We start from the raw sequence: 26,142 nt of genomic DNA, 5'->3' as shown, positions 1-26,142 counted from the left end.
TACAGCTCAGCATTTAACACCATAGTACCCTCCAAACCCGTCATTAAGCTCGAGAAGACCCAGCCCTGTGCAACTGGGTCATGGACTTTCTGACGGGCCGCCCCCAGGTGCTGAAGGTAGGAAACAACATCTCCACCCCACTGATCCTCAACACTGGGGCTCCTCAAGGGTGCGTTCTCAGCCCTCTCCTGTACTCCCTGTTCACCCATGACTGCGTGGTCATGCACACTTCCAAGTCAATCATCAAGTTTACAGATACCACAGTGGCAGGCTTAATTACCAACAACGACGAGACGGCCTACAGGGAGGAGGTGACGGCCCTCGGAGTGTGGTGTCAGAAAAATAACCTCTCACTCAATGTCAACAAAACAAAGGAGATGATCGTGGACTTCAGGAAACAGCAGAGGGAGCACCCCCACCCTGTCCACATAGACGGGACCGTAGTGGAGAAGGTGGAAAGTTTTAAGTTCCTCGGCATACACATCACGGACAAATTGAAATGGTCCACCACACAAATAGCGTGGTGAGGAGGCTGGAGGCTGAAGAAATTTGGTTAGTCATCTCAATCACTCACAAACTTTTACAGATGCACAATCGAGAGCATCCTGTCGGGCTGTATCACCACCTGGTACGGGCAACTGCACCACCCTTAACCGCAAGACTCTCCAGAGGATAGTGCGGTCTGCACAACGCATCACCGGGGGCGAACCACATGCCCTCCAGGACAACAACCACTCGAGCCACTGCCTGTTCACCCCGCTATCATCCAGAAGGCGAGGTCAGTACAGGTGCATCAAAGCTGGGACCGAGAGATTGAAAAACAGCTTCTATCTCAAGGCCATCAGACTGTTAAACAGCCATCACAATCATAATGAGGCTGCTGCCAACATACAGACTTGAAATCATTGGCCACTTTAACAAATGGATCGCTAGTCACTTTAATAATGCCACTTTAATAATGTTTACATGTCTTGCATTACTCATCTCATAAGTATATACTGTATTTTATACATCTGTTGCATCTTGCCTATGCCACTCAGTCATTGCTCATCCATATATTTGTATGTTTATTTTCTTATTCCATTCCTTTACTTAGATTAGTGTGTATTAGGTAGTTGTTGTGGAATTGTTAGATATTGCTTCACTGTCGGAAGTAGAAGCACAAGCTTTTTGCTTCACTCGCAATAACATCTGTTAACCATATGTATGTGACCAATGAAATAACATTTGATTTTTTTAAAGGATATTTTTGCTGACCAGCTAGGTTTCCATCCAATTGGCGATAGATTTCCATGGAAATATTCTAAATTCCGCATTTTCCCACCAGAGATGTTTCCATCCGATTTAATTGTTGAGGATTAATGGCTGTCCGTGATGACATAGTGCACATATACACTTCTGCGGTTAAATTTCCATGTACTGAAAAAGATGAACATTTTATGGGTTTCCATCGCATTTTCAACTCTACTGGTTTTGTCACAAAAACAGGTATAGCCTACTACATGATGAGATTATTATGGGCAAAATAATTTTTATTTGCCAAACTGCAGCCAAGCATCGATCATCATGTTTTATTATTTATTTTATTTCACCTTTATTTAACCAGGTAGGCTAGTTGAGAACAAGTCCTCATTTACAACTGCGACCTGGCCAAGATAAAGCAAAGCAGTTTGACACATACAGCAACACAGAGTTACACATGGAATAAACAAACATACAGTAGAAAAAAAGTCTATATACATTGTGTACAAATGAGTTAAGGCAATAAATAGGCCATGGTGGCGAAGTAATTACAATATAGCAATTAAACACTGGAATGGTAGATGTGCAGAAGATGAATGTGCAGCAAGTAGAGATACTGGGGTGCAAAGGAGCAAGATAAATAAATAAATACAGTATGGGGATGAGGAAGTTGGATGGGTTATTATTTACAGATGGGCTATGTACAGGTGCAGTGATCTGTGAGCTGCTCTGACAGCTGGTGCTTAAAGCTAGTGAGGGAGATATGTGTCTCCAGCTTCTAGATTTTTGCAGTCCATTACCGTCATTGGCAGCAGAGAACTGGAAGGAAAAGCAGAGGCTTTGGGGGTGACTATGAAGATATACCTGCTGGAGCGCGTGCTACGGTGGGTGCTGCCATGGTGACCAGTGAGCTGAGATAAGTCGGGGCTTTACCTAGCAAAGACTTGTAGATGACCTGGAGCCAGTGGGTTTGGCGACGAGTATGAAACGAGGGCCAGCCAACGAGAGCTTACAGGTCGCAGTGGTGGGTAGTATATGGGGCTTTGGTGACAAAACAAATGGCACTGTGATAGACTGCATCCAATTTGTTGAGTAGAGTGTTGGAGGCTATTTTGTAAATGACATCGCCGAAGTCGAGGATCGGTAGGATGGTCAGTTTTACGAGGGCATGTTTGACAGCATGAGTGAAGGATGCTTTGTTGTGAAATAGAAAGTCGATTTTAGATTTAATTTTGGATTGGAGATGTTTAATGTGAGTCTGGAAGGAGAGTTTACAGTCTAACCAGACAGCTAGGTATTTGTAGTTGCCCACATATTCTAGGTCAGAACCGTTCAGAGTAGTGATGCTGGACGAGCGGGCAGGTGCGAGCAGCAATCGGTTGAAGAGCATGTATTTAGTTTTACTTGCATTTAAGAGCAGTTGGAGGCCACGGAAGGAGAGTTGTAATGCATTGAAGCTCGTCTGGAGGTTAGTTAACACAGTGTCCAAAGAAGGGCCAGAAGTATACGGTATATAAGTATAAGTATATGGTGTCGTCTGCGTAGAGGTGGATCAGAGAATCACCAGCAGCAAGAGCGACATCATTGATGTATACAGAGAAGAGAGTCGGTCCGAGAATTGAACCCTGTGGCACCCCCATAGAGACTGCCAGAGGTACAGGACAACAGGACCTCCGATTTGACACACTGAACTCTATCAGACAAATAGTTGGCGATGCAATCAATTGAGAAACCAAGGCTGTTGAGTCTGCCAATAAGAATGTGGTGATTGACAGAGTCGAAAGCCTTGGCCAGGTCGATGAATATGGCTGTACAGTATTGTATCTTATCGATGGCGGTTATGATATCGTTTAGGACCTTGAGCGTGGCTGACGTGCACCCATGACCAGCTCTGAAACCAGATTGCATAGCGGAGAAGGTATGGTGGAATTCGAAATGGTCGGTAATCTGTTTGTTAGCTTGGTTTTCGAAGACCTTAGAAAGGCAGGGTAGGAGGGATATAGGTCTGTAGCAGTTTGGGTCTAGAGTGTCTCCCCCTTTGAAGATGTCACCAGAATAAGACCATCAATATTTTTTGGAAAGGACCATCAAGCTCATCACCATGCACTTTCACCACTCTTTGAAGTTCATTGTAACCGATTTCATCTGTAGCCTAATAAACTGCATACTTTCCCGATTATGGGAGGACCACACAACACATTGCGTGACTCACAAGATTACCTCAGAGGTTTGTACCAAGTTCTGCAGGTGTTCCACAAGTGTGTTACTAACCAGGTTTCCATCCAACCTTTTTATGCAAGTAATGTACATGTAGGATAAAAATAAATTCACGACAGGCTTGATGGAAACAGCTAATTTGTTTATAAACTTTTGAAATGTTGACTAAACAAAATATGCTAGACCAGGTGGGATCTTTTTGTGTCTGTAAAATGTATTATGCGAGAACTGATGGTGGAAACGCCTTTATTCGCAAATATTGATATATAGTAATAATCATCATATTGAAGTAGAGTCGAGAGACCCTGACCTCTTGGAAATAGAGAGCAGGATCTGGTCTGTTACCACTAGTTTATATAACAGCATCAAGAAGACAAAGGACCTCACCATTCACCAGAAGAGGTCAGACATGCAGAGCAGAATGTCCAGCCATACACCCACAGAGGACTCAAAAGTCTTGGGACTGAGGAGTACCTTTGTTTGACAAGCCAAGACTTGAGGCAAGCTAGTAAGAGTGTACCTGACCTGTCCAGTTTGAACCATGAAGTGGCGCTACACGGGTGTCAGCAAGAGTTCAAAACTTCTGAAACTGAAACAGACGAGGCTCTTCTGACCAATAATAATAAAGGCCATTTCAACAATTTTGACCTCATGTGAGGACGAGATATCAAATTAATTACAATCTGATGTGTTCCTTGAGGTCAACGTGTTGGTAGGTGGTGTTCGGTCTCAGCTGAAGAACATCTTGTCAAGATCCCCAACAAACACATGGTTTTAGTTACTCTGCTCAGTGGTCCTGGAAATCTCTCCAGATCATAAAATGTTTTGATGATCTAGTCACGTTGGTGGAGTTTAAACACTTGATTGATGTAAATATCATAGAAGAGTGTAATACTTTTTAGAACAGCAGTTTATTTTTCCTGACTTTTTTTTAACGTAATATGTAATTGTTGTACTGTATGTGTGTCTATAGTTTTGTTTAATGTTGTGCTAGTGTATGTAAGTTGTTTGGTCTGAAACTTTGTTCCCCCTGCTGCTATTGGACCAAGTCTCTCTTGAAAAAGAGATATCTCAATGAGAAAAAACCTGTATAAATAAAGGTACATTTAAAAAAATAAAAAATACTCCAGTTTATCTACTGTACATCCACCACCTCTACTGATATTATACAAACCATGGTGAAAGACCTGCAGGAGCTCACTCAGACCATCCAATCATCTGACATGGCGTCTGGCACCTTCCAGCTCGCCACTGGACAGATTTCTGAGAAAAGGATCTGTTCTGTTGCTTGTAACATCTATCACAGTCTGCAATGTAAGATGAAGGAGTTCCTCAGAAAATATATGCACATACAAACCTTTATAAAGCAGTTCTGCATCACAAAGAGCTAGTCTCGGCCATCTTGGGGTCAACCGGAGCAGTGTTATACCTTATGCAAAAGATAACTGGACATTCCGCATGAATTATTACCTAAGATCAAGTCCTCCGAAAAGATTTGAGCAACCACTAATCCCTTGGGATCCATGCTGAAGGATATTGGCATGGTCCGTTGTAGGAGTGCTGACAGCCAAAATAAACTAATGCCCTCTTCTTCAGGCTCCTCCATCTCTCCAACACCTACTTTCAAAATCAAGACAGTCAGCATGGGACTTTGCCTTACCTGGTACTCCCATCCCCACTGAGTTACCTGCTCAGAGTGACTGCCCAATTGTAAGAAACACGATCATTTGAGGACTTGTTTCACACAGAGGACTTACTTCCCGCACCTTTTTCAGACAAAGGCAAGCTGCTGGGGTGGGAGAGAACAAGATGGCGGAAGACACACAGGAAGATGGACCGGTTGCTTCTCAACCTGACGACCTCCAATCCACAGGTAGAAAATTGAGAAGATGAAATTTCCACTAGGACCATCCACATTTTCAGATAGGATAAGATAGCCACAGGTCCTAACATTGGCAGCAGCCAAAAGTGCTTCTGACTCCATACGTTCAAGGATGAAATGGGGAAAGGAACACAGCGTGTGTGTGTGTGTGTGGCGTCAGTATACGTGTATGTGTGTGCATATACTGTAGTGTATGTACATGTGTGTGGGTTTGTGTGTGTCAGCGTGTGGGTAGAGTCTTTTGAGTGTGCATAGTCAGTGCAAAATAGTGTCAATACAGATAGTCCGGGTAACCATTTGATTAACTATTTAGCCATCTTATGGCTTGGGGATAGAAACTGTCTCCGACCCTGTGGGTCCGAGGCCCGATGCTCCGGTATCGCTTGCCGGACGGTAGTAGAGAGAACAGTCTATGGCTTGGGTGGCTGAAGTCTTAAAAAAAATGTTCAGGCCTTCCTCTGACACCGCCTGATGACACCGCTGATTAAACCGTTAGCTCATTACACAGGTGCACCTTGTGCTGGGGACAATAAAAGGCCATTCTATAATGTACAGTTTTGTCTCACAACACAATGCCACAACAGATGTCTCAAGTTTTGAGGGAGCGCTACTATAAGCCGCCTCTAAAGTAGTTTTAGAGAATTTGGCAGTACACCCAACCGGCCTCACAACCGCAGACATGTAACCACGCCAGCCCAGGACCTCCACATCCAATAATGGCAGGCCATTATTTGGGATGTACTGGACCGTCCGCACCAACCTCTGTAGGGCTTTGCGGTCGAGGGCAGTGCAGTTGCCATACCAAGCAGTGTTGCAGCCATTCAAGATGATGTCAATGGTGCAGCTGTATAACTTTGAGGATCTGAGGGCTCATGCCAAATCTTTTCAGCCTCCAGAGGTACTGTCGAGCCCTCTTCACGACTGTACGAGTATGTGTGGACCATGTTAAGTTCTTAGTGACAGCCCAGTCGATGTGTTCCCTGTAGTTCACGCTCTTACTAACATTGAGGGATTGTTGTCCTGGCACCACACTACCAGGCTATGTGCCTTTTCCCACCAACCAGGGTTTCAAGGAAGTTGACAAAGACCTCTCTCCTCAAGGGTACATAGAGAGCCTCTGAACTTCTGTGAATATGTACTTTACAGGTAAGTCCTACTGTTGCTTAGGCTGCTGCTCAGTCAAGACTAAGATATTATCCTTTAACCAGTTCATTTGGAAAAACGTTGTACTCTCCTCTGAACTGCTGCACATCACCCATACTAGAATCTTTTTCTTTGCAGAGTCAATTAAACATTCTCAGCTCATTGGCTCCATAGGGAGAGGCTTCAAATCAAATGATTTTCCTCATTAAATGACATCGCATGTATTTGTTGCCATTCATTTGCATTTTAGTTGGGGATTGTGTGGTGACTAACCACAACCTGTGAAATAATTTAAGCAGATGAGAATTTGTCAAATGATGCATCTGTTCTGCTGAAAAATGTAAATAAAGTGAATGTACACGAGTGTGTCAAATTAGTTGCAAGTGTCAAAACAGAATTCAAGAATATCACTTAACAAATATTCCTTTTATTTTCAAGACAGCAAATAGCCAATCAAATATTAACATGAGTGAAATGAAATACAAATTTCATTTGCAGTGAATAATTGTCTTGTCCAGCAACTCAACGACAGCGAATCAATGGCATCATTAGAGAAGCGTATTCACGAACTCAAAATGGAAAGGCTTAAAGACAAATGACATTCACCTGACACCACATTAGATAATGCATATCCACTAACACTGCCCAAGTGTTTCTTACCTGTCAAGAGGACTGATATCAAAATATCAAGTCGTTAAATATACTGAAAATTATGTGGAATCAAAAAGGAACTTAGCCTCCCCCTCCCTCTTCATAGCAATGTGACACGGTTTGTTACAGTCAATGTTTTCTACATAAAATTATAAAAAAGACAGACTTATCAGTTTTTTTTTTAAATCGTCAAAAACAGCAACCGTCCTTGGGTGTTCCTGAGTCCACAATAAAATGTTAAACTAGACACGCTGTTGGGAGTTCTGGAGGCAGCAGAACGTGGTTGGCGGTCAATCAAGGGCACTTTCTGTCCACACACTGCTTACCGCCCTCCTCGTACTCTTGTTTCGAGATCCACATTTGCTGGAAAGTTCCCTAGGGTAAAAGAAAACATGACACTTATTAGGCCAAAGTAATATCATGTTATAATAAAAAATAAAAAAAATCAGGCAAACACACAAATCATAGTGAGCAAGTGACCAGAAGTGTTGCAATACAGTGAAAGTATATGGAAGTGAACTCACTAGTGATGCCAGGATGGAGCCTCCTATCCAGGCACTGAACCTGCGCTCCACTGTTGTGTTGTTGGCTATCAACTTCAGCCTCATGCTCTGAACAGAGGAGAGAAGACAGGCACCATGATTACTAACCTTAAGAGTACCACAAATGGATGAAGTAAGCCAGTGAGAAGTAGTTTAGTGTAGCACTCACAGGGGGGGTCTTCTGAGAGAGTTCTCTGGTGAGTCGGTCCGTGAAGCCAGAGATGAGTGTGTTGCCGCCGGTGACCACCACACTACCATAAAGACCCTGGGACAAAGGTCAAAAGTCAGTTCTGTAGAACCTCTTTATTCAAGTGGAGAAAAAGGTCAACTGGCCTCAACCTGGCTTTAACATGTCATTCTGAATAACATAAACATACCAAGTATCACTCACAAAATACATAGGTCTTGAATGTGGGCACCTACCGGCCGAATATCAATGTCACACATTCCCACACTGGTGGTCACCACGTGGCCGACTCCCAACATGGTGTTGCCAGACAGACCCTGTGGAGGAGAACCGGAACAGACGGTTAGAACACTGACCATTCTGAACACCACATTTCAGACAGGTCCGGTCACATAGAATGATTAAGGCTTTTTGGCAATCTGTGATTCTTACCTTGGCATTGGAGGGGTCGAAAAGGCCCTCTGGAATCTTCAGCCTCTCTGCCCCAAAGTCACAGTTGTATCCATTGGGCAGCTCGTAGTGAACTGTGGGCATCTGGGCTGCAACTCTGCGGGAGAGATGATTACATTTCAAAAGAATGAGAATTAACCCTTTAAGGGACAGAACTATTCTGTGGTGGTTATTGTGAAATGTTTGAATGGAGTAGATTATGGTGGACTCACTGTTCATCGTACGGCGAGTCTGAAACCTGCAGCACGGAGGCCTGGAAATCCTGGATCACAGTCTGGAGGTAGGGCGAAAAACATAAAATATTCAAGCAGCAGGGCTTGACATTAACTTTTTTAGCCACTTGTAGGACAGATTTTTTTACTTGTCTAAAAGCTCGTCACTTATCCCACCCCCCAAAAAATATCCTTTATAAATTAAGAGGGCCGATCTAAAGATGCATCAAAGAGCATGGGTAATATGACTAGGATTATGCCTTTGACTGCTGCACAATAAAATAAAGTTGATTTGAAAATTAATAGAACATAAGAAAAATTATGGTTTCAATGACAAAGTATTTTAAATAATTCTCAACATTTTCATGGTCGTATTTTGGTTAGGCTAGGCTACTTTAAAACAAGACATGCTTCATAAAATTACATAAAACATTCAGGTTTTAAACAATTACATTTATGGTTAAATAGTTTCCAAATGCTGACCACCTACGCTCAGATTCAAGGTGGATGATGTGCAACAGGCACCATTTTATCTGAATGAACTGTGCCTCAAGTATGTCGACAGAAACAAGCCTTTAGACGTTAATGTTCAATTATCCTTCATTATATTTGTCAAATATGACTGGCATTTAGCTTATATTTATGTCATCATAAAGTCTCATTAAAGTTTGGCTACATTTTCTGGCGCATCGCTCGTGTCAGCATCGGTTTAGACATGAGGCTGTAGGCCATATGCACTTACAGTGCCTTCAGAAAGTATTTTACACCCCTTGACTTATTCCACATTTTGTTGTGTTACTTCCTGAATTTAAAAAGGATTACATTGAGATTATATGTCACTGACCTAAACACAACAACATAATTCCACTTTGACATAATGTTTTAGATTATTTACTTTTTAAAATTAATACAAAATTAAAAGCTGAAATGTCTTGAGTCAATAACTATTCAACCTCTTATGACAAGCCTAAATAAGTTCAGTAGTAAAATAGTAAAAAATTTGCTTATGAAGTCAGATAAGTGGCAAGGATGTACTCTGTGCAATAGTGTTAAATATGATTTTTGAATGACTACCTCATCTCTGTAACCCACACATACACTTATCTGTAGAGTCCCTCAGTAGAGCATTGCATTTCAAACACAGATTCAACCACAAAGACCAGGGAGGTTTTGTAATGCCTCGCAAAGGGCACCTATTGGTAGATGGGTAATTGAAAAATATATACACTACTGTTCAAACGTTTGGGGTCACTTAGAAATATCCTTGTTTTTGAAAGGAAAGCACATTTTCTGTCGATTAAAATAACATCAAATTGATCAGAAACACAGTGTAGACATTGTTAATGTTGTAAATGACTATTGTAGCTGGGAACGGCAGATTTTTTATGAAATATCTACATAGGCGTACAGAGGTCCATTATGAGCAACCATCACTCCTGTGTTCCAATGGCACGTTGTGTTAGCTAATCCAAGTTTATAATTTAAAAGTCTAATTGATCATTAGAAAACACTTTTGCAGTTATATTAGCACAGCTGAAAACTGTTGTTCTGATTAAAGAAGCAATAAAACTGGCCTTCTTTAGACTAGTTAACTAGAGCATCAGCATTTGTGGGTTTGATTACAGGCTCAAAATGGCCAGAAACAAATAACTTTCTTCTGAAACTCGTCAGTCTATTCTTGTTCTGAGACATGAAGGCTATTCCATGCGAGAAATTGCAAAGAAACTGAAGATCTCGTACAGTCGACTCCGGGATGTTGGCCTTCTAGGCAGAGTTGCAAAGAAAAATACATATTTCAGACTGGCCAATAAAAGAAAAGATTAAGATGGGCAAAAGAACAGGCACTGGACAGAGGAACTCTGCCTAGAAGGCCAGCATCCCGGAGTCGCCTCTTCACTGTTGACGTTGAGACTGGTGTTTTGCAGGTACTATTTAATGAAGCTGCCAGTTGAGGACTTGTGAGGCGTATGTTTCTCAAACTAGACACTAATGTTCTTGTCTTCTTGCTCAGTTGTGCACCGGGGGCTCCCACTTCTCTTTCTATTCCGGTTAGAGCCATTTTGCACTGTTCTGTGAAGGGAGTAGTACACAGCGTTGTACGAGATCTTCAGTTTGTGACAAAACTTTTGAACGGTAGTGCATATATATATATATATATTTTAAAACAGACACTGAATATCCCTCTGAGCATGGTGAAGTCATTAATTACACTTTGGATGGTGTATCAAAACAACCAGTCACTACAAAGATACAGGTGTCCTTCCTAACTCAGTTGCCGGAGAAGAAGGAAACCACTCAGGTAATTCACCATGAGGCCAATGGTGACTTTAAAACAGTTATAGTTTAATGGCTGTAATAGGATAAAACTAAGGATGGATGAACAACATTGTAGTTACTCCTAGGGTTGCACATTTTGGGGAATATTCAGAGGTGGAAACTTTCTGTGGGAATTAAAGGGAATTAACAGAAATATAGACAAATTAATATGAATACCATTTAAATGTAGATGTTTTTTTGCATTGGATTTATTTACCATATCATATGGAGACAGAAACATAAACCTTTTACCTATATCATAAGTAGACATAATTGCAAATTATTAAATTCTTCCAATAGAAAAAAAAGATTGTTACAAATTGTTCAATTAAATGAGTTGACTCTTCACATGGGATGATGTCACTGAACAACAAAAGAAAGGGAATATTGAATGATCCCCAATTATCCATCGCATCTCCCAAAAACATTTTCAACATACATCTATAAAATTATAGTCTAGAAACTAAAGCTTTGGTTGTCTTCCTCTCAGGCTTCCATGTCTTCTCCCTGGACCTCTTCAATGTCCACCTCTTGAACATCAGACTCTGAGGCCTCATCTTCACTGTCACTTTCCAACCTTGTTGAGGATGGCTCGTTGTCAGGCTCAAAAAGCCTAAAATGTGCCCGGATGGCCACCAATTTTTCAACCCTTGTATTGGTCAGCCTGTTGCGTGCTTTGTTGTGTGTGTTCCCAAACAAGGACCAGTTGCGCTCTGAGGAGGCTGATGTTTGTGGGAATTGGGGGATGACGGAAGCAACAGGAGAAAGAGCCTCAGATTCAAAAAGTCCCTTCCACCAGGTGGCTGATGAGATATGTTGGCACGACTGCCATATTGCATCTCCATCGCAAAGCCCTTGCTTGGAAGTGTACTTCGCCAGACTGCCAAGAACCTTGCCCTCATCCAGGCCAAGGTGGCGAGACACAGTAATGATGACACCATAGGCCTTGTTGATCTCTGCCCCAGACAGGATGCTCTTGCCAGCATACTTGGGGTCCAACATGTACGCTGCGGCGTGTATGGGCTTCAGGCAGAAGTCTTCACGCTTTTTAATGCATTTCAGAACTGCAGTTTCCTCTGCTTGGAGCAACTCTGAAGTGGGCAGGGCAGTACAGATTTCTTCTCTTACATCTGCAAGCATAGTCTGAACATTAGACAGCATAACATTGTCTCCTTCAATCCGTGCAATGGCTACTGCTTTGGTTTCAGGACTGTCGGGCTGCTTACCACTCTCTCCCAAAATACATCATCCAGGAGGATCCTCTTGATGGGGCTGTCCATATCAGCAGACTGATATGGACATTACTTGGAGAGATTCCTTCCCCTCCAGCAGACATGACGACAACACCACCCAACGGGTGTTGCTGGGCAGCTTCAATGTGGTGCTCTTATTCTTCTCACTTTGCTTGGTGAGGTAGATTGCGGCTATAACTTGATGACCCTTCACATACCTAACCATTTCCTTGGCTCTCTTGTAGAGTGTATCCATTGTTTTCAGTGCCGTGACGTTCTTGAGGAGTAGATTCAATGCATGAGCAGCACAGCCAATGGGTGTGATGTGAGGGTAGAACTCCTCCACTTTAGACCAAGCAGCCTTCATGTGCGCAGCATTGTCTGTCACCAGTGCAAATACCTTCTGTGGTCCAAGGTCATTGATGACTGTCTTCAGCTCATCTGCAATGTAGAGACCGGTGTGTCTGTTGTCCCTTGTGTCTGTGCTTTTGTAGAAAATTGGTTGAGGGGTGGAGATGATGTAGTTAATTCTTCCTTGCCCACGAATATTTGACCACCCATCAGAGATGATTGAAATACAGTCTGCTTTCTCTATGATTTGCTTGACATTCACTTGAACTCTGTTGAACTCTGCATCCAGCAAATTAGTAGATAAAGCATGTCTGGTTGGAGGGGTGTATGCTGGGCGAAGAACATTCAGGAATCTCATCCAATACACATTGCCTGTGAGCAGAGGTGAACCAGTTGCATACACAGCTCAAGCAAGACATTCATCAGCATTTCTCTGACTATGTTCCTCCATTGAGTCAAAAAAACTTCGGATTCCAGGAGGACCATGAGCTGTTGCTATCGATAAGGTGTCTGATTCATTATTTTCACCCCAAATAGACGTAGAGGAACTTTTGTCAGAGGAACTTTATGCACTTAGCCAGATGATTCTGCATCTTTGTTGCATTCTTCACATATGATTTGGCACAGTATTTGCAAATGTACACAGCATTTCCTTCTACATTAGCTGCAGTGAAATGTCTCCACACATCAGATAGGGACTGTGGCATTTTCCTAAAAAGATTAGAAAAAAATGAGTAAAAAACCCCTAATACAATTCCATGTACAGATAAATAGTTAAGCAGTTAGATTAAACAGCTCCTTTGTAAGATAAATGTTTTAAAATGAAACGTATGGAAACAGGTGAATTAACACCCCTCAGTTAGCAGGCTCAGGCAAGCTAAAACCCACATGGTAGCAAAAACGAACTAACGGAAATTGTTGACAATTTAGAAATGATTTAAACACACTTTGCTGTAGGCTACTATTTACTAGTTAATAAAGAAATCATGCATGTCATAAAATATATTCACCCCACCCAGTATTGTAATCAAAACTTACCAGAAAGCATGTAGTCCTTGGCTCAGACAGTGTAGTAGTGCGGACTAAATATCATCTCATTAGTGTGCAAGATCTTGAGAATCAGCTGTACATGTGATGGAAAAAAGCACTGTGCATGCAGAGGGTTGCAATTCCATTGAACTGGGGATAGTTTAACCAAAATATGCCACAAGACCTAGAATTGCCTTATGTGCTTCCCACAAAAAAAGGTTCACTGTCATAAGCAAACTTTTTTGATGAATTTAAGCAAAAATTTACCAGAAAGTTTCCAACCCTAGTTACTCCACAATACTAGCCTGTAAAGAATACAACATATTCCAAAACATGTATCCTGTTTGCTATAAGGCACTAAAGTAAAAGTGCAAAAAATTTGGCAAAGAAATTAACTTATGTCCTGAATTAAAAGCATTATGTTTGGGGCAAATCCAATACAACACATTACTGAGTACCACTCTATATTTTTAAGCAGAGTGGTGGCTGCATCATGTTATGGATATGCTTGTAAATTGTTAAGGACTGGGGAGTCATTTGTGATTAAAAAAAAGGGCAGAATGGCGCTAAGCACAGGCAAAATCCTAAAGGAAAATATGGTTCAGTCTGCTTTCCACCAGACACTGGGAGATGAATGAACCTTTCAGCAGGACAATAAACTAAATCACCGGGCCAAATATACACTGGGGTTGCTTACCAAAACAACATTGAGTGTTCCTGAGTGGCCTAGTACAGTTGACCTAAATCAGCTTGAAAATCTATGGCAAGAATTGAAAATGGCTGTCTAGCAATGATCAACAGCCAACATGACAGAGCCTGATTTTTTTTTTTAAGAATAATGCGCAAATATTGTACAATCCAGGTGTTCAAAGCTCTTTGAGACTTACCCAGAAAGACTCACAGCTGTAATCGTTGCCAAAGGTGATTTTAACACGTACTGACTCAGGGAGTTGAATACTTATGTAAGCTTTCTCTCATTGGTATTTAATTTTTTTGCCTTTTAAATCCATTTTAATCCTACATTGTAACAAAACATTTTGGAAAAAGTCAAGGGATGAGAATATTTTCAGAAGGCACTGTATTAATAAATCCCCTACACTTTAGCTAGGCTTTTTTGTTTATGTACATGAAAATTTGATTTGAATATTATTCCAATTCTGATCGGAGTAATTGTTTGATAGGCCTATTGCGATATCTATATCATCTATATTCTTCTTGTCCAACAAGAGGACAAGTGTTAACTCCGAGCCCTGTAGCAGTAATGAAAATTCACTAAGAAAATGCAAATGATGAAGACAGGTTTATTTCACGTCTATGATCCATATGATTTGGTGACGCATCACTGACCGCCTACATAGGATTGTTTATGACTTTCTGTTTATGATAGCACACAACTACTTACATTACACATGTAGTTGTGCCAGGAACGGGTGACTTGAGGTAGTTTCTCCTTCTTCTTCCAGCTTGCTGGGGCTCCTTCACGTACTGCATCCTACAATGAGGAAACACTAAGATTAGCAGTGTGCCATCTTAATGGAAGAGGAGTACCCTGCTCCCAGATCTGTTTGTGCGGTTTATGGAAATGACCATAGGAGTTGGGCGAGACAGCACAAACAGATCTGGGACCAGGCGTAAGAGAGTGTAATAATATAGAGCCAGGGATAAAAGGCTATCAAGTCTTGATGTCAAGAATATGAGGAATTCCTGATAAATTCAGAGTAATCACATCTCAGAGTGTGACGGGTGAAGACAATCACAGGACAATGAAGAATGTCACATTTTGTGGTATGAGAAATCAAAATATGAAGGATGAATGGAATTCCTGTGAAGTCTGGTTCCTATCATGGTTCTTTCCCCTAGTGCTTATTAAATTATGGATATTGCTTTAGGTTTTGTAGATTATGACTTTTTCAAGCATGCTGTGTGACATACTCATTTAAAATTCATGCTAATGCAAGTACAAGACAACAGAGAATGACAAGGGAATTTCAATTAACGAGACCAATGTAGGGCTTTTGGTATGGAGTTGATCAAACTAATTTTGTCTATACCAATTTTATGGCCCGTGTCAATTTGATGCTCATGCATGCAGTGTATGGGAACCAAAGACCTGAGTTAGAGCATCACTTGTATTAATTGTTAATGGTCAATCATTAAATTACAGACAGCCTTAATATTACATGCAAATTCCCAAACAGGCCCAAGTGACTAATGAAACATTGAGTGGATGAAGGGGAATCCATGAGATAACATGAATATGTAAAGATATTTTTAAATATCTAAGTACTTACACCACCCCACCACCGTAACTTGAGGAATAGCACCAAAAAGTGAGATGTGGAATCTCTGAAATGAGTAGTTTTGACTTACTTTAGCAGGTCTCACCTTTGAGGCAATCATGTAAGGAGGGACTATTTCAACATTTAACTCTTGAAATAGCTCTCTACATTGCATGCTCATAAAATCCCCAGCAAGGGGAGACTTGACAATGCCTGAAACAAAATATCAAAAAGGTGTCACTGATTGTTTTGGGGAAAAGATATTGAAGACAGCATCATTTTTCGTTTGTCGCCATGTCCAAAACACATATTTAGACAAAATAAATGGTGTATCATCTCTCATTTTATTTTCCCATCATTGGAACATACACTCAGTGCACAAAACATTATGAACACCTGCTCTATCCATGACAGACTGGCCAGGTGAATCCAGTTGAAAACTGTGATCCTTTATTGGAGGTCACCTCTTAATCTAGACTGTTTTAAGTGAATGTAAGGACTTTTAAGCCTGGATAGTGTGTATGGATAGTGTGTGTGTGCCATTCAGAGGGTGAATGGGCAAGACAAAAGATTGAAGTGCCTTTGAACGGGGTATGATGGTAGGTGCCGGCACACCGGTTTGTGTCAAGAATGACAATGCTTTCTGCTTGGTTTTTCACGCTCAACATTATCCTGTGTGTATCAAGAATGGTCCACCACCAAAAGGGCACCCAGAGAACTTCACAACTGTGGGAAGCACTGGAGTCAACATGGGCCAGCATCACTGTGGAATGCTTTCGACACCTTGTAGAGTCCATTCCCCAACGAATTGAGGCTGTTCTGAGGTCAAAGGGGGGGGGGGGGGGCAACTCAATATTAGGAAGGCGTTCCTAGTGTTTTGTACACTCAGTGTATACACCTGCTATGATGGCTTATAACATCTATGACATACACACGGGCCAAGAATACTGAATGACTTTACACCATTGTGAACAGAGGCATCGTGTCCTCATGTTTGTCCTTTAATGACCCTAACCTAATACTCCTTTTCCAAATTAACATTCCCTCATATTATATCAACTAAAAAGGCTTCATTGATTTCTGGGTAACACAATACCCTATTAATATGCCAGCCTGGACTCCTGTGCCATTCTCCTCAGTCTTGTATTTCAATGTAGCTCCGACTCAAATGCCCTCACTGCAGAAAGCCTAGACCTTGATACTTCGCCAAGATGTTGCTATAACCTAATAAAATAAAAAAGATGCATCTTTACTGTAAGGAGATGATTTGGAGGTGGATACAATGTCAAACCTCTTTCCTGCATTTCTATACTTAATCTTACTGCTACCGTACTTTCTATGGGGGTTCAATTTGTTGCAGGGAGGGACAGAAGTGTTACTTCTGTGCAACTAACTCATAAGGGTAAGAGTTTATCATTCCTTTAAATTAGACAAATGTGTGGACATGGCCCATGAAAAATAAAACCACAAACCAAAATAGAAGAGAGGGCGGTCGGAGAAGTGCACAATTTACCTTGCTGAAGCACGTAACCGTCATGCACTGGAATGGCTGTTGTGTGTGTGGCGCCGCTGTCTAACACCAACCCTGTGGATCGTCCATTGGCAAAGCTCAGGCACTCAGAGTTAAGGAAAAGGCACATTTCTACAGAGAGCAACATGTATTTCAGCCCAAACCCTTGTGTCAAAGTCACATAAGCAATAGCTAATAGCAAAATACAAATCTACCGTAGAAGAGAGAAGTTCTCAATGAGACACACCTGGATAAATAAAATAAATTGGAATAAAAGGAATTGAAAAACAAAACTGTTCGGGAGATGTTGGGGGTCATTGTCAAACAGCAGACGGATCGAACTTGACTAGTGTTTTATTACAGCGACACCATCAAGCCACCACTTCAACCTTCCAACAACGTCCCCATTTCATGTCAATCTACTCTGCAAAGCCTGGATGGCTTAAGGATACGAGGAGAGCACTGCCGTTTTACACAGGAAGAAGGCGGGAATGTTGTAATGCTCAAACATCAGCTCGGTTAGCTTCTCCCGCTTGGCTCGTGTGTTCCACTGCACAGAGATGAGAGAAAGAAGTGTTCATTAGGGCACACCATAGCAAAACATTTTTCAACTGAAAACGTGAACTAGCGTTTCTTACTGAACAAGTACAGATAGTACCTTCTGTTTCAGAGCGTTTTCTTACATTTGGTGCCTAAACCAGCAGGACACCATATATACTTAATACCACAGAAAAAAAGACTATATCACAGTATAGTAACTCCATAGTGGTTTGTTGTGATTCAAAATCAGAGGTGAGCCACTTTGGACATTGATGGCACGAGTGGCAGTCGGGTGTTCACTGTCATTTCAACTTACATGGGGCTCATTCCATACTGAATGAGGTTATGACAAAACCAATGCACTATTACGGGTGTGTGTGAACAAAATGACATGAGGCTCATTCCAAACTGAAGGCGAGGCCTACTCACCGAGGCTTCCGACATGAGTACAGGATGCATGCTGGGCTCGGACTTGAAGTGCATCTTGTAGGTGTGGTCTAGGATGGCCTGGAAGCTGTCCCAGTCCTCGACTTCACAGATAAGAAAACAAAAAACGCATATGAATGAGTAAGAGGATGTCATTGGTAACCAGTGAAAAATTGGCACAAGAAAATCTATAGACCAATCAGAATTTGATCATTGTCCTATGGATGCAATGTATTGCTGTTTTCCCAATTTCTGCAGAGCACATCGAGTAGGATTGTATTGCATTGACAGGCAGGAGCGGGCTTTCAAATCATCCCCGGTTGTGCGCTTTTGAGATCAAAGCATGTAGCCACGTGTGCACATTTGTTGATATTCCTTGCCAATTAGTGCGTTACTTGCACAGTTAGAGTTGTCACGATACCAGAATTTTGACAACGATGCCAGGTTCAGTCAGGCGTTGGAACTGGTTCAGGGAACAGAACTGAAAACCAGAAAATAACGAAATTATTCGAGCAACAGAATCAGAACGAAAGTGATCTGTTCTGTTCCGGAACAGAACTGTTATTTTAAAAGCATGGGACCTGGTTAATAACGTCTTCTTTAAATGTTCCGGGCATTTTTTCCCAGTCCCACAAAAATCGCAACAAAACGCCTATGCAAAACCCTTACTCGGTCACTCAGAAACATATTCCAGTGTCTGCCCGCCAGCTGGAAAACTTTGCCGGTGGGTGTAGGGTACCTGCCCCTCTTCCTCTGAAGCCTAGGTTACAGTAGCCTACTGATGACGTAGGCTATTTAATTATAGAAGAATGGATCAACTTTTAATGATAACTTTAGTTGGGTTATCACGTTTCACATTGGATTAATTAACTACAAAAAGGTAAGAAGTGTTTTTAATTCTAGTGCTGCTCTGCACACACAAGCAAACTAGCTAACGTTTGCTCTGGTCCAACGTTAAGCCAAGTCTCTGAAGTTCAAAGACTTGTTTGTCCATGGTGACTGGCAGCACTGTGCACACGTTTGTTTTTCATTATGATTAAACCATGCTTTTATGGCAAAAGACAATTTGCTCTTCATGGCTTTCCTATGAAGATTAAATAGCTTACCTGCTCTATAGCAAGCAGCTCTATCTGCACTGAATGTTGAAGTAATTTAATGTAGAGCGGAATGTACAAAAAATAAAGATTGTGTTTCAAAAACTAACAGAGGAGCGATATGGGCCTCCCGAGAGGCGCAGCGGTCTAAGGCAATGCATCGTAGTTCTTTAGGCGTTACTACAGACCCGGGTTTGACCCCAGGCTGTGTAACAGCCGGCCGTGACCCTGAGACCCATGAGGCGGTGCACAATTAGTTTAGCGTAGTTCGGGTTAGGGGAGGTTTTGGCCGGCTGGGATTCCCTAGTCCAATCCCGCTCTAGCGACTCCTTGTGGCGGGCCGGGCGCCTACAAGCTGACTTCAGTTGGCAGCTGGACGGTGTTTCCTCTGACACATTGGTGCAGCTGCATTACAGGTTAAGCAAGCCGTGTGTCAAGAAGTAGTGTGGCTTGACAGGGCGTGTTTAGGAGGACGCATGGCTCTCGACCTTCGCCTCTCGAGTCCGTAGGGGAGTTGCAGCAATGGGACAAGACTGTAACTACCATTTGGATATCACAAAATTGGGGAGAAAAAGGGTTAAAAGTACAACAAAAATTATAATAATTATATAAAAGGGAACGATATAAACCAATACTTTTTTTGATACGAACCGGTTCAGAACTTTATTTTTCTGGTCGGAACAACAACAACACAAAAAAATGGTTATGTTCAGAACGAAACGATGGGGAAATAATTTGTTCCAATTCCTGGGTTTACTATCACGAACACAGAACAAATATAGAAAACGCAACAATTTAAGATTTTACTGAGTTACAGTTCATAAGGAAATCAACTGAAAGAAATGTATTCGACCCTAATCTATGTATTCCACAACTGGGAATACAGATATGCATGTTTTGGTCACAGATACCTTAAAAAAAAGAAGAGGTAGGGGCGTGGATCAGAAACCAAGTCTGTATCTGGTGTGACCACCATTTTCATGCAGTGCGACACATCTCCTTTGCATATAGCTGATAATGCAAAGTTTGCTAGATATTGTCAGGAACTGGAACACGCAGTCGTACACGTCGATCCAGAGCATCCCAAATATGCTCAATGGGTGACATGTCTGGTGAGTATGCAGGCCATGGAAGAACTGGGACATTATCAGCATCCAGGAATTGTGTACAGATCCTTGCGACATGGGGGAGTGCATTATCATTCTGAAACATGAGGTGATGGCAGCAGATGAATAGCATGGCAATGGTACTCAGGATCTCATCACCGTATCTCTCTGCATTCAAATTACCATTGATAAAATGTGTTCGTTGTCGGTAGCTTATGCCTGCCCATACCATAACCCCACCATGGGTCACTTTGTTCACCCATCTACACACAATACACCATAATGACAAAGTGAAAACATGTATTTAGCAACTATTAGCACATTTATTGAAAATGAAATATAGAAATATTTCATTTACACTCAATACTTTGTAGAAACACCTTGGGCAGCGATTATGGTTGTGAGTCTTTCTGGGTAAGACTAAGAGCTTTCCACACCTGGATTGTGCAACATTTGCCCATTATTCTTTTCAAAATTCTTCAAGCTCGGTCAAATTGGTTATTGATCATTGCTTAACAACCATTTTCAGGTCTTTGCCATAGAATTTTAAGTAGATTTAAATCAAAACGGTAACTCGGCCACTCAGGAACATTCACTTTCTTCTTGGTAAGCAACTCATGTATATTTGGTCTTGTGTTTTAGGTTATTGTACTGCTGAATTCATCTCCCAGTGTCTGGTGGAAAGCAGACAACCAGATTTTCCTCTAGGATTACATTCATTTTTTTTATCCTGAAAAACTCCCCAGTCCTTAACGATTACAAGCATACCCATAACATGATGCAGCCACCATTGTGCTTGAAAATATGGAGAGTGGTACTCAGTAAAGTGTTGTATCGGATTTGCCCCAAACATAACACTTTGTATTCAGGACAAAAAGTGAATTGCTTTGCCACATTTTTCACAGTATTACTTTAGTGACTTATTGCAAAGAGGATGAATGTTTTGGAATATGTTTTATTCTATACAGGCTTCCTTCTTTAACTGTCAATTCGGTTAGTATTGTGGGTTAACAACAATGTTGTTGATTCATCCTCAGTTTTCTCCTATCACAGCCATTAAACTCATAACTGTTTTAAAGTCACCATTGGCCTCAAGGAGAAATCCCTAAATGCGGTTTCCTTTTTCTCCGGCAACTGAGTTAGGAAGGACGCCTGTATCTTTGTAGTGACTGGGTGTATTGATACACCATCCAAAGTGTGATTAATGACTTCACCATGCTCAAAAGGATATTCAATGTCTGCCTTTTTTGGGGGAAAAAGGCCAATAGCTGCCCTTCTTTGCGACGCATTGGAAAACCTCCCTGGTCTTTGTGGTTGAATCTGGACCTTACTGATAATTATATGTGGGTACAGAGAAGAGGTAGTCATTCAAAAATAATGTTAAACACTATTATTGCACACCGAGTGAGTCCATGCAACTTATGACTCTTTAAAATATAAATGTACATTTTTACTCCTGAACTTATTTAGGCTTGCCATAACAACGGGGTTGAATACTTATTGACTCGAGATGTTCCCGCTTTTCATGAATAAAAAAACGTGTCAAAACATAATTCCACTTTGACATTATGGGGTATTTTAAATTCAGGCTATAACACAACAAAATGTGAAATAAGTCAAGGGATGTGAATACTTTCTGAAGGCACTGCATCTCTTTGGGCAAGTCATACAGGTCATTTGCTGCTACAAATAAGGCCCAGGACTGTTGAATAATTAAGGTGTGCATGCATAGTGCATACGTCTCGTCGCACAACTGAATTTTATTAGCCTACCTCTTTCATCTCTGTTGCTGGGTCGGATACTGGAGAATTTTTTTTTAAAAAGACTGATGAACTTTGCTAATTTTAGCGAAGTGTGCGAATAATGATCCAGGTCAGCACTCTAAGGAGGTCTCTGGTGCCATAGTGCTCCTCTGCGTCAATTAAGATTGCTGTCACACTTCTCTAAATAGTCCAACTCCCCTGTACTGAATTCAGATTAACGTCAGTCAGGTCATCATTACCTCCATAACGGCAGCTTGAAGGACCACGTAAGCAATGTCCTAAATGGCAATCTCATAAAAATATTTTAAAATGGGGTGGACAAAACCACAACACCTCGTTTTCATTTACTTCCTATTTTCCATTTGAGATGGCTAGCCTGTTATATTTACTTGCATCAAATCAGCACCATGGAGAGTTCATGAGAAAGAAACCCAACACCTACGCCATGATGGCTCTCAGTCTGACCAATGAACAACCATCATTTCTCTTTTCTAACAAAGACCATCCTCTTCACTGTTGAATGCTGATCATTTCAACATAGTGGCAAAGCATATACACAGGGGAAGCCTCTGGAAATACTGTTGTTTATGTTAATCTCACAGGAAGATTCTCAGGTCAGTAAAACACTGACCACAGACAAACAGAGCAGTCCAGATAAGGACCCTCTCCCCAAACATTGTGCAGTGTCATAGATGATGAAGCCATCACTGAGCCTGGCATTCCCACTACCATACTATCTAGAGGCAACTTCACAGGACCAGCAGCATTTTGCTCCACCAACTTTATGAGGATTTTAATTTCATCAGAGCAGAATGCTGTCTATACAACTTCCACATTGCCTACGATCACGTCGGGGAAGAGAGACTCACTCATGCCGTTTTTGAGCGGTGACATGACCTCCATGTTCTCGCGGGCCACCCTCAGCTGGTTGGTGTCGATGAAGTAGTTGGTGCCCTGCTTGCCCTTGTCCCCGCCGTCTGTCTCCATCGGGGTGCTGCCATCCTCTCTGTCCAGGGTCACGCCGATCACTGTGGGGAAGTCAGCCTATGTGCAGATTCAGGTCACAACATTATAACATGGGCCAACTCAGAGGAATGGAGCAGGAGCACTCAGTTGTCTTAGTAGGCAAATGCTTGGGGCAGGTCTGAGAGAATGGCATTTTAATGCATTGTTTCTATCACTACAGTCCAGAATACTGTCAGTGAAACATGACTGTATTTTCTCCAACTAAAGGTGGAACACCTTTTTGCTAGTTTGCAGAACAATGTAATTTGTTTTACGGCAAACAGCAACAATGAAACAACTATAGCCTCGCCCTAGCCTCTTGGTCATGACTCTCAGTTCTATTACATTACACATGTGGCTGTCATAAAGCAACACGGAGAACACCATTGTGTTCGTGAGATTCTCATCTTTCCATATAGTGGTCATATATTAGGCTGAAGACTGTTTGGACGCTACAGACATTTTCGGGAGAAGACCAATTTTCGGGATGTTTCATGTTCTGACAAGCACTGCTGTAGCCTGTCCGTCTTCCCCCGCAGATGCGGAAGGCTGACACGGGCAGATGGATTGAGACGCAGCCTATGCGAAAAAACATATCTCTAGCTTAAACTGATTTTGATGGGGACTTTTTTAAATTATGTTACTTGAATTGGTCAACAGACTTCTTAATATAACATGTAAGGTCCTTGGACTAAGAAGTAATGTTGGGCTCCTATAGTCCAATATAGTGTATTCACTGGGAACCAAACGGAAGCAAACGGCTAAAACAGGGAGGGACTAACCTAAACGTGTCCAATAAGAAACAACTTTTTGTTGATTATCGTTTACCGTTGCCAAATGTTTTGCTACTGTGTGCACTAATGAACAGACCCCTAGATAGTGGCACCTTCATGTCTACTGATGACAGAGGTGTTATTTCTATTAAATGGGGATGGGCAAATGGGCAATTCCACAACAACAGTGAGTCTGAGACTCAGATTTTTCAAACAAAAAACAATTATTGCAATATTAAATCATAAAACAATGCACAAGGACTGCTTTTAACAATTTCCACATCAAATGGTACATAAACATTTACTTGAAGAACAGTGCAGTTTCAAAGTTTGGTAACACATCATTCTGTTATCAAACTTTGGATGGACTGTTCTTCAAGTCTCAGCACTTTGTTACCATGGAATTGCCAAAATGCAAGTGCGACAGGAACTGACTACCTAAACCTAATTCATGCTCACTGTCATGGGTTACAGTCCTCATTTCTTGACATTGATATACCCTCTAAAAGAAAATGAATATGTAGAGGAAGATGCATGGTTAATCAGGTCACTAGACTAGGACACTTACCTTGGGACAATCTTCTCCAGCATAGCCAGCTCTCACTGTGTATGATCCTATGTCAAACACCAGGGCTCCAACCTCATCTGCAGAGAAAGTAAGCACAAGTGAATAAATGACAACAGTAAGCAATGTGTTTACTTACGTCAAGACTAGAGGCTAGCTTAATTGACCACACTAGGCAACTAACGTTAGTTACATTTCTTATAAGAAAGCTAAAGAACGTTTTAAAAAGTCACTGCATGCAATCTAAACTTGTTTTGGTCGAACTTGCCGATAGCCTAATACCGTGGCCAACAAAAAACTAGCTAGCTAAAATAGCAAGCAAGCTAGCGTGTAATTCATCTGCAGCTAGCGAGTTAGCTAGTAGCATCTTTCATTCATTATTGGCAGGCACGCTGGCAGTCATGTTCGGTAAATCACAAAGCAAGAAGTGCATGAGAGAAAATAAATGATTATGCCAGTCATTGATAACTAGCTATTAAGCTAGCTATATGCTAAAGATAACACCAGTCTGCAGATCACCTGCTAACAGGTTAGCTAGCTAGCAAGCTAGTTGTATGTAGTTGTCTCCTACTACTGTTAGCTAGTTACTGGTAGCTAACTACGGAACAACGTGGCGAGTTCATTCATTTAATTTTGACCGCAAAAATCACACTCACCGCCTCCATACACTCCGCCACTCATCCTCTCAAATTATAAAAACAGACAAATATAACTTTGTGGATAATACGATTAAAGAAAATTTCCCGGCAGCTAAACGTTTTATCACAACAAAAGAAATTCATAAACGTGAATCAACCTAACGGGCGCCATATAGCTGTTACCAGGCAATCCAATCAAACGTTTCAACGGCATCACTAAATCCGCCTCTGTACGTGACGTCAAAGTTAAGTTACTATGAGAGGAAGAGGGGCTGTTTTAGATGACAAGGAATACAATTTGATAGAGTGGACCTAACTGTGTTTGGCATTGTGTAAAATTTGAGCACAATTCAGTCCCTATACATCAATGGTTAGAGACTTGAAGAAGGTATGGTAAATATGACCTGTCAAATTGTCCATATTAGTTCATTTGTTTTAGAGTAATGGGCATTATTATTTGACTGTCAATGGGTAGGGCAACTAACTGTGTGTGTGTGTGTGTGTGTGTGTGTGTGTGTGTGTGTGTGTGTGTGTGTGTGTGTGTGCGTGCGTGCATGTCAAAGACATTAATTTTTAAATCAAAATAATATTGTATTTGTCATAAACTTTGTAAACAACAGGTGTAGACTAACAGTGAAATGCTTACTTACGGCCCTTCTCAACAATGCAGAAACAAAGAAAGAGAAATAGAAAAATAATTACACATGGAATAAATACACAACGACTAACAATACTATACGAGTAATGGCTACTATTAGCAGCCATTATCATGTATTTGCATATTTTGGCCAGGTGATTAATTGAATCAGGTTGCTGTCAGCTCTGACAGTTGCATTGTGCAACTTGCATGGTATTTTAATGATTGCCATTATCAAGCTGCTCTCAGAAATAAAGTTCTATCCCTTTAAACAAAAAATACTACCTACTGTCTCTTTTGCTCATGCTGCCCTCCACCACTCACCCCCATCCACCCACCCACCGCCTACCAA

The 26,142-nt window shown here is 41.4% G+C and overlaps 1 protein-coding gene across 2 annotated transcripts; it reads right to left on the bottom strand.

Moving 5' to 3' along the window:
• Positions 1-6,891: 6,891 nt before the first annotated feature.
• Positions 6,892-25,349, bottom strand: LOC129811076 (actin-like protein 6A). 2 transcript variants are annotated; one of them, XM_055862226.1, is made up of 14 exons: positions 25,172-25,349; positions 24,519-24,595; positions 23,042-23,216; positions 18,213-18,313; positions 17,696-17,793; positions 17,247-17,341; positions 15,825-15,946; positions 14,857-14,946; positions 8,527-8,588; positions 8,297-8,411; positions 8,101-8,181; positions 7,847-7,942; positions 7,660-7,746; positions 6,892-7,510 (listed from the first exon to the last, which is right to left on the bottom strand). In XM_055862226.1, the coding sequence occupies exons 1-14, from the start codon at positions 25,194-25,196 to the stop codon at positions 7,430-7,432; spliced, it is 1,305 nt and encodes a 434-aa protein (XP_055718201.1). In that variant the 5' UTR covers positions 25,197-25,349; the 3' UTR covers positions 6,892-7,429. The 2 variants fall into 2 exon arrangements, with proteins under 2 accessions (XP_055718201.1, XP_055718202.1); XM_055862227.1 differs by having other exon boundaries at positions 15,840-15,946.
• Between the last annotated feature and the right edge of the window lie 793 nt (positions 25,350-26,142).

The sequence above is a fragment of the Salvelinus fontinalis genome, chromosome 14 (genome assembly GCF_029448725.1).
Source record: "Salvelinus fontinalis isolate EN_2023a chromosome 14, ASM2944872v1, whole genome shotgun sequence".
In the NCBI taxonomy this organism is placed as follows: Eukaryota; Metazoa; Chordata; class Actinopteri; order Salmoniformes; family Salmonidae; genus Salvelinus; species Salvelinus fontinalis.
This window is presented reverse-complemented; position numbering and strand designations above follow the sequence as displayed.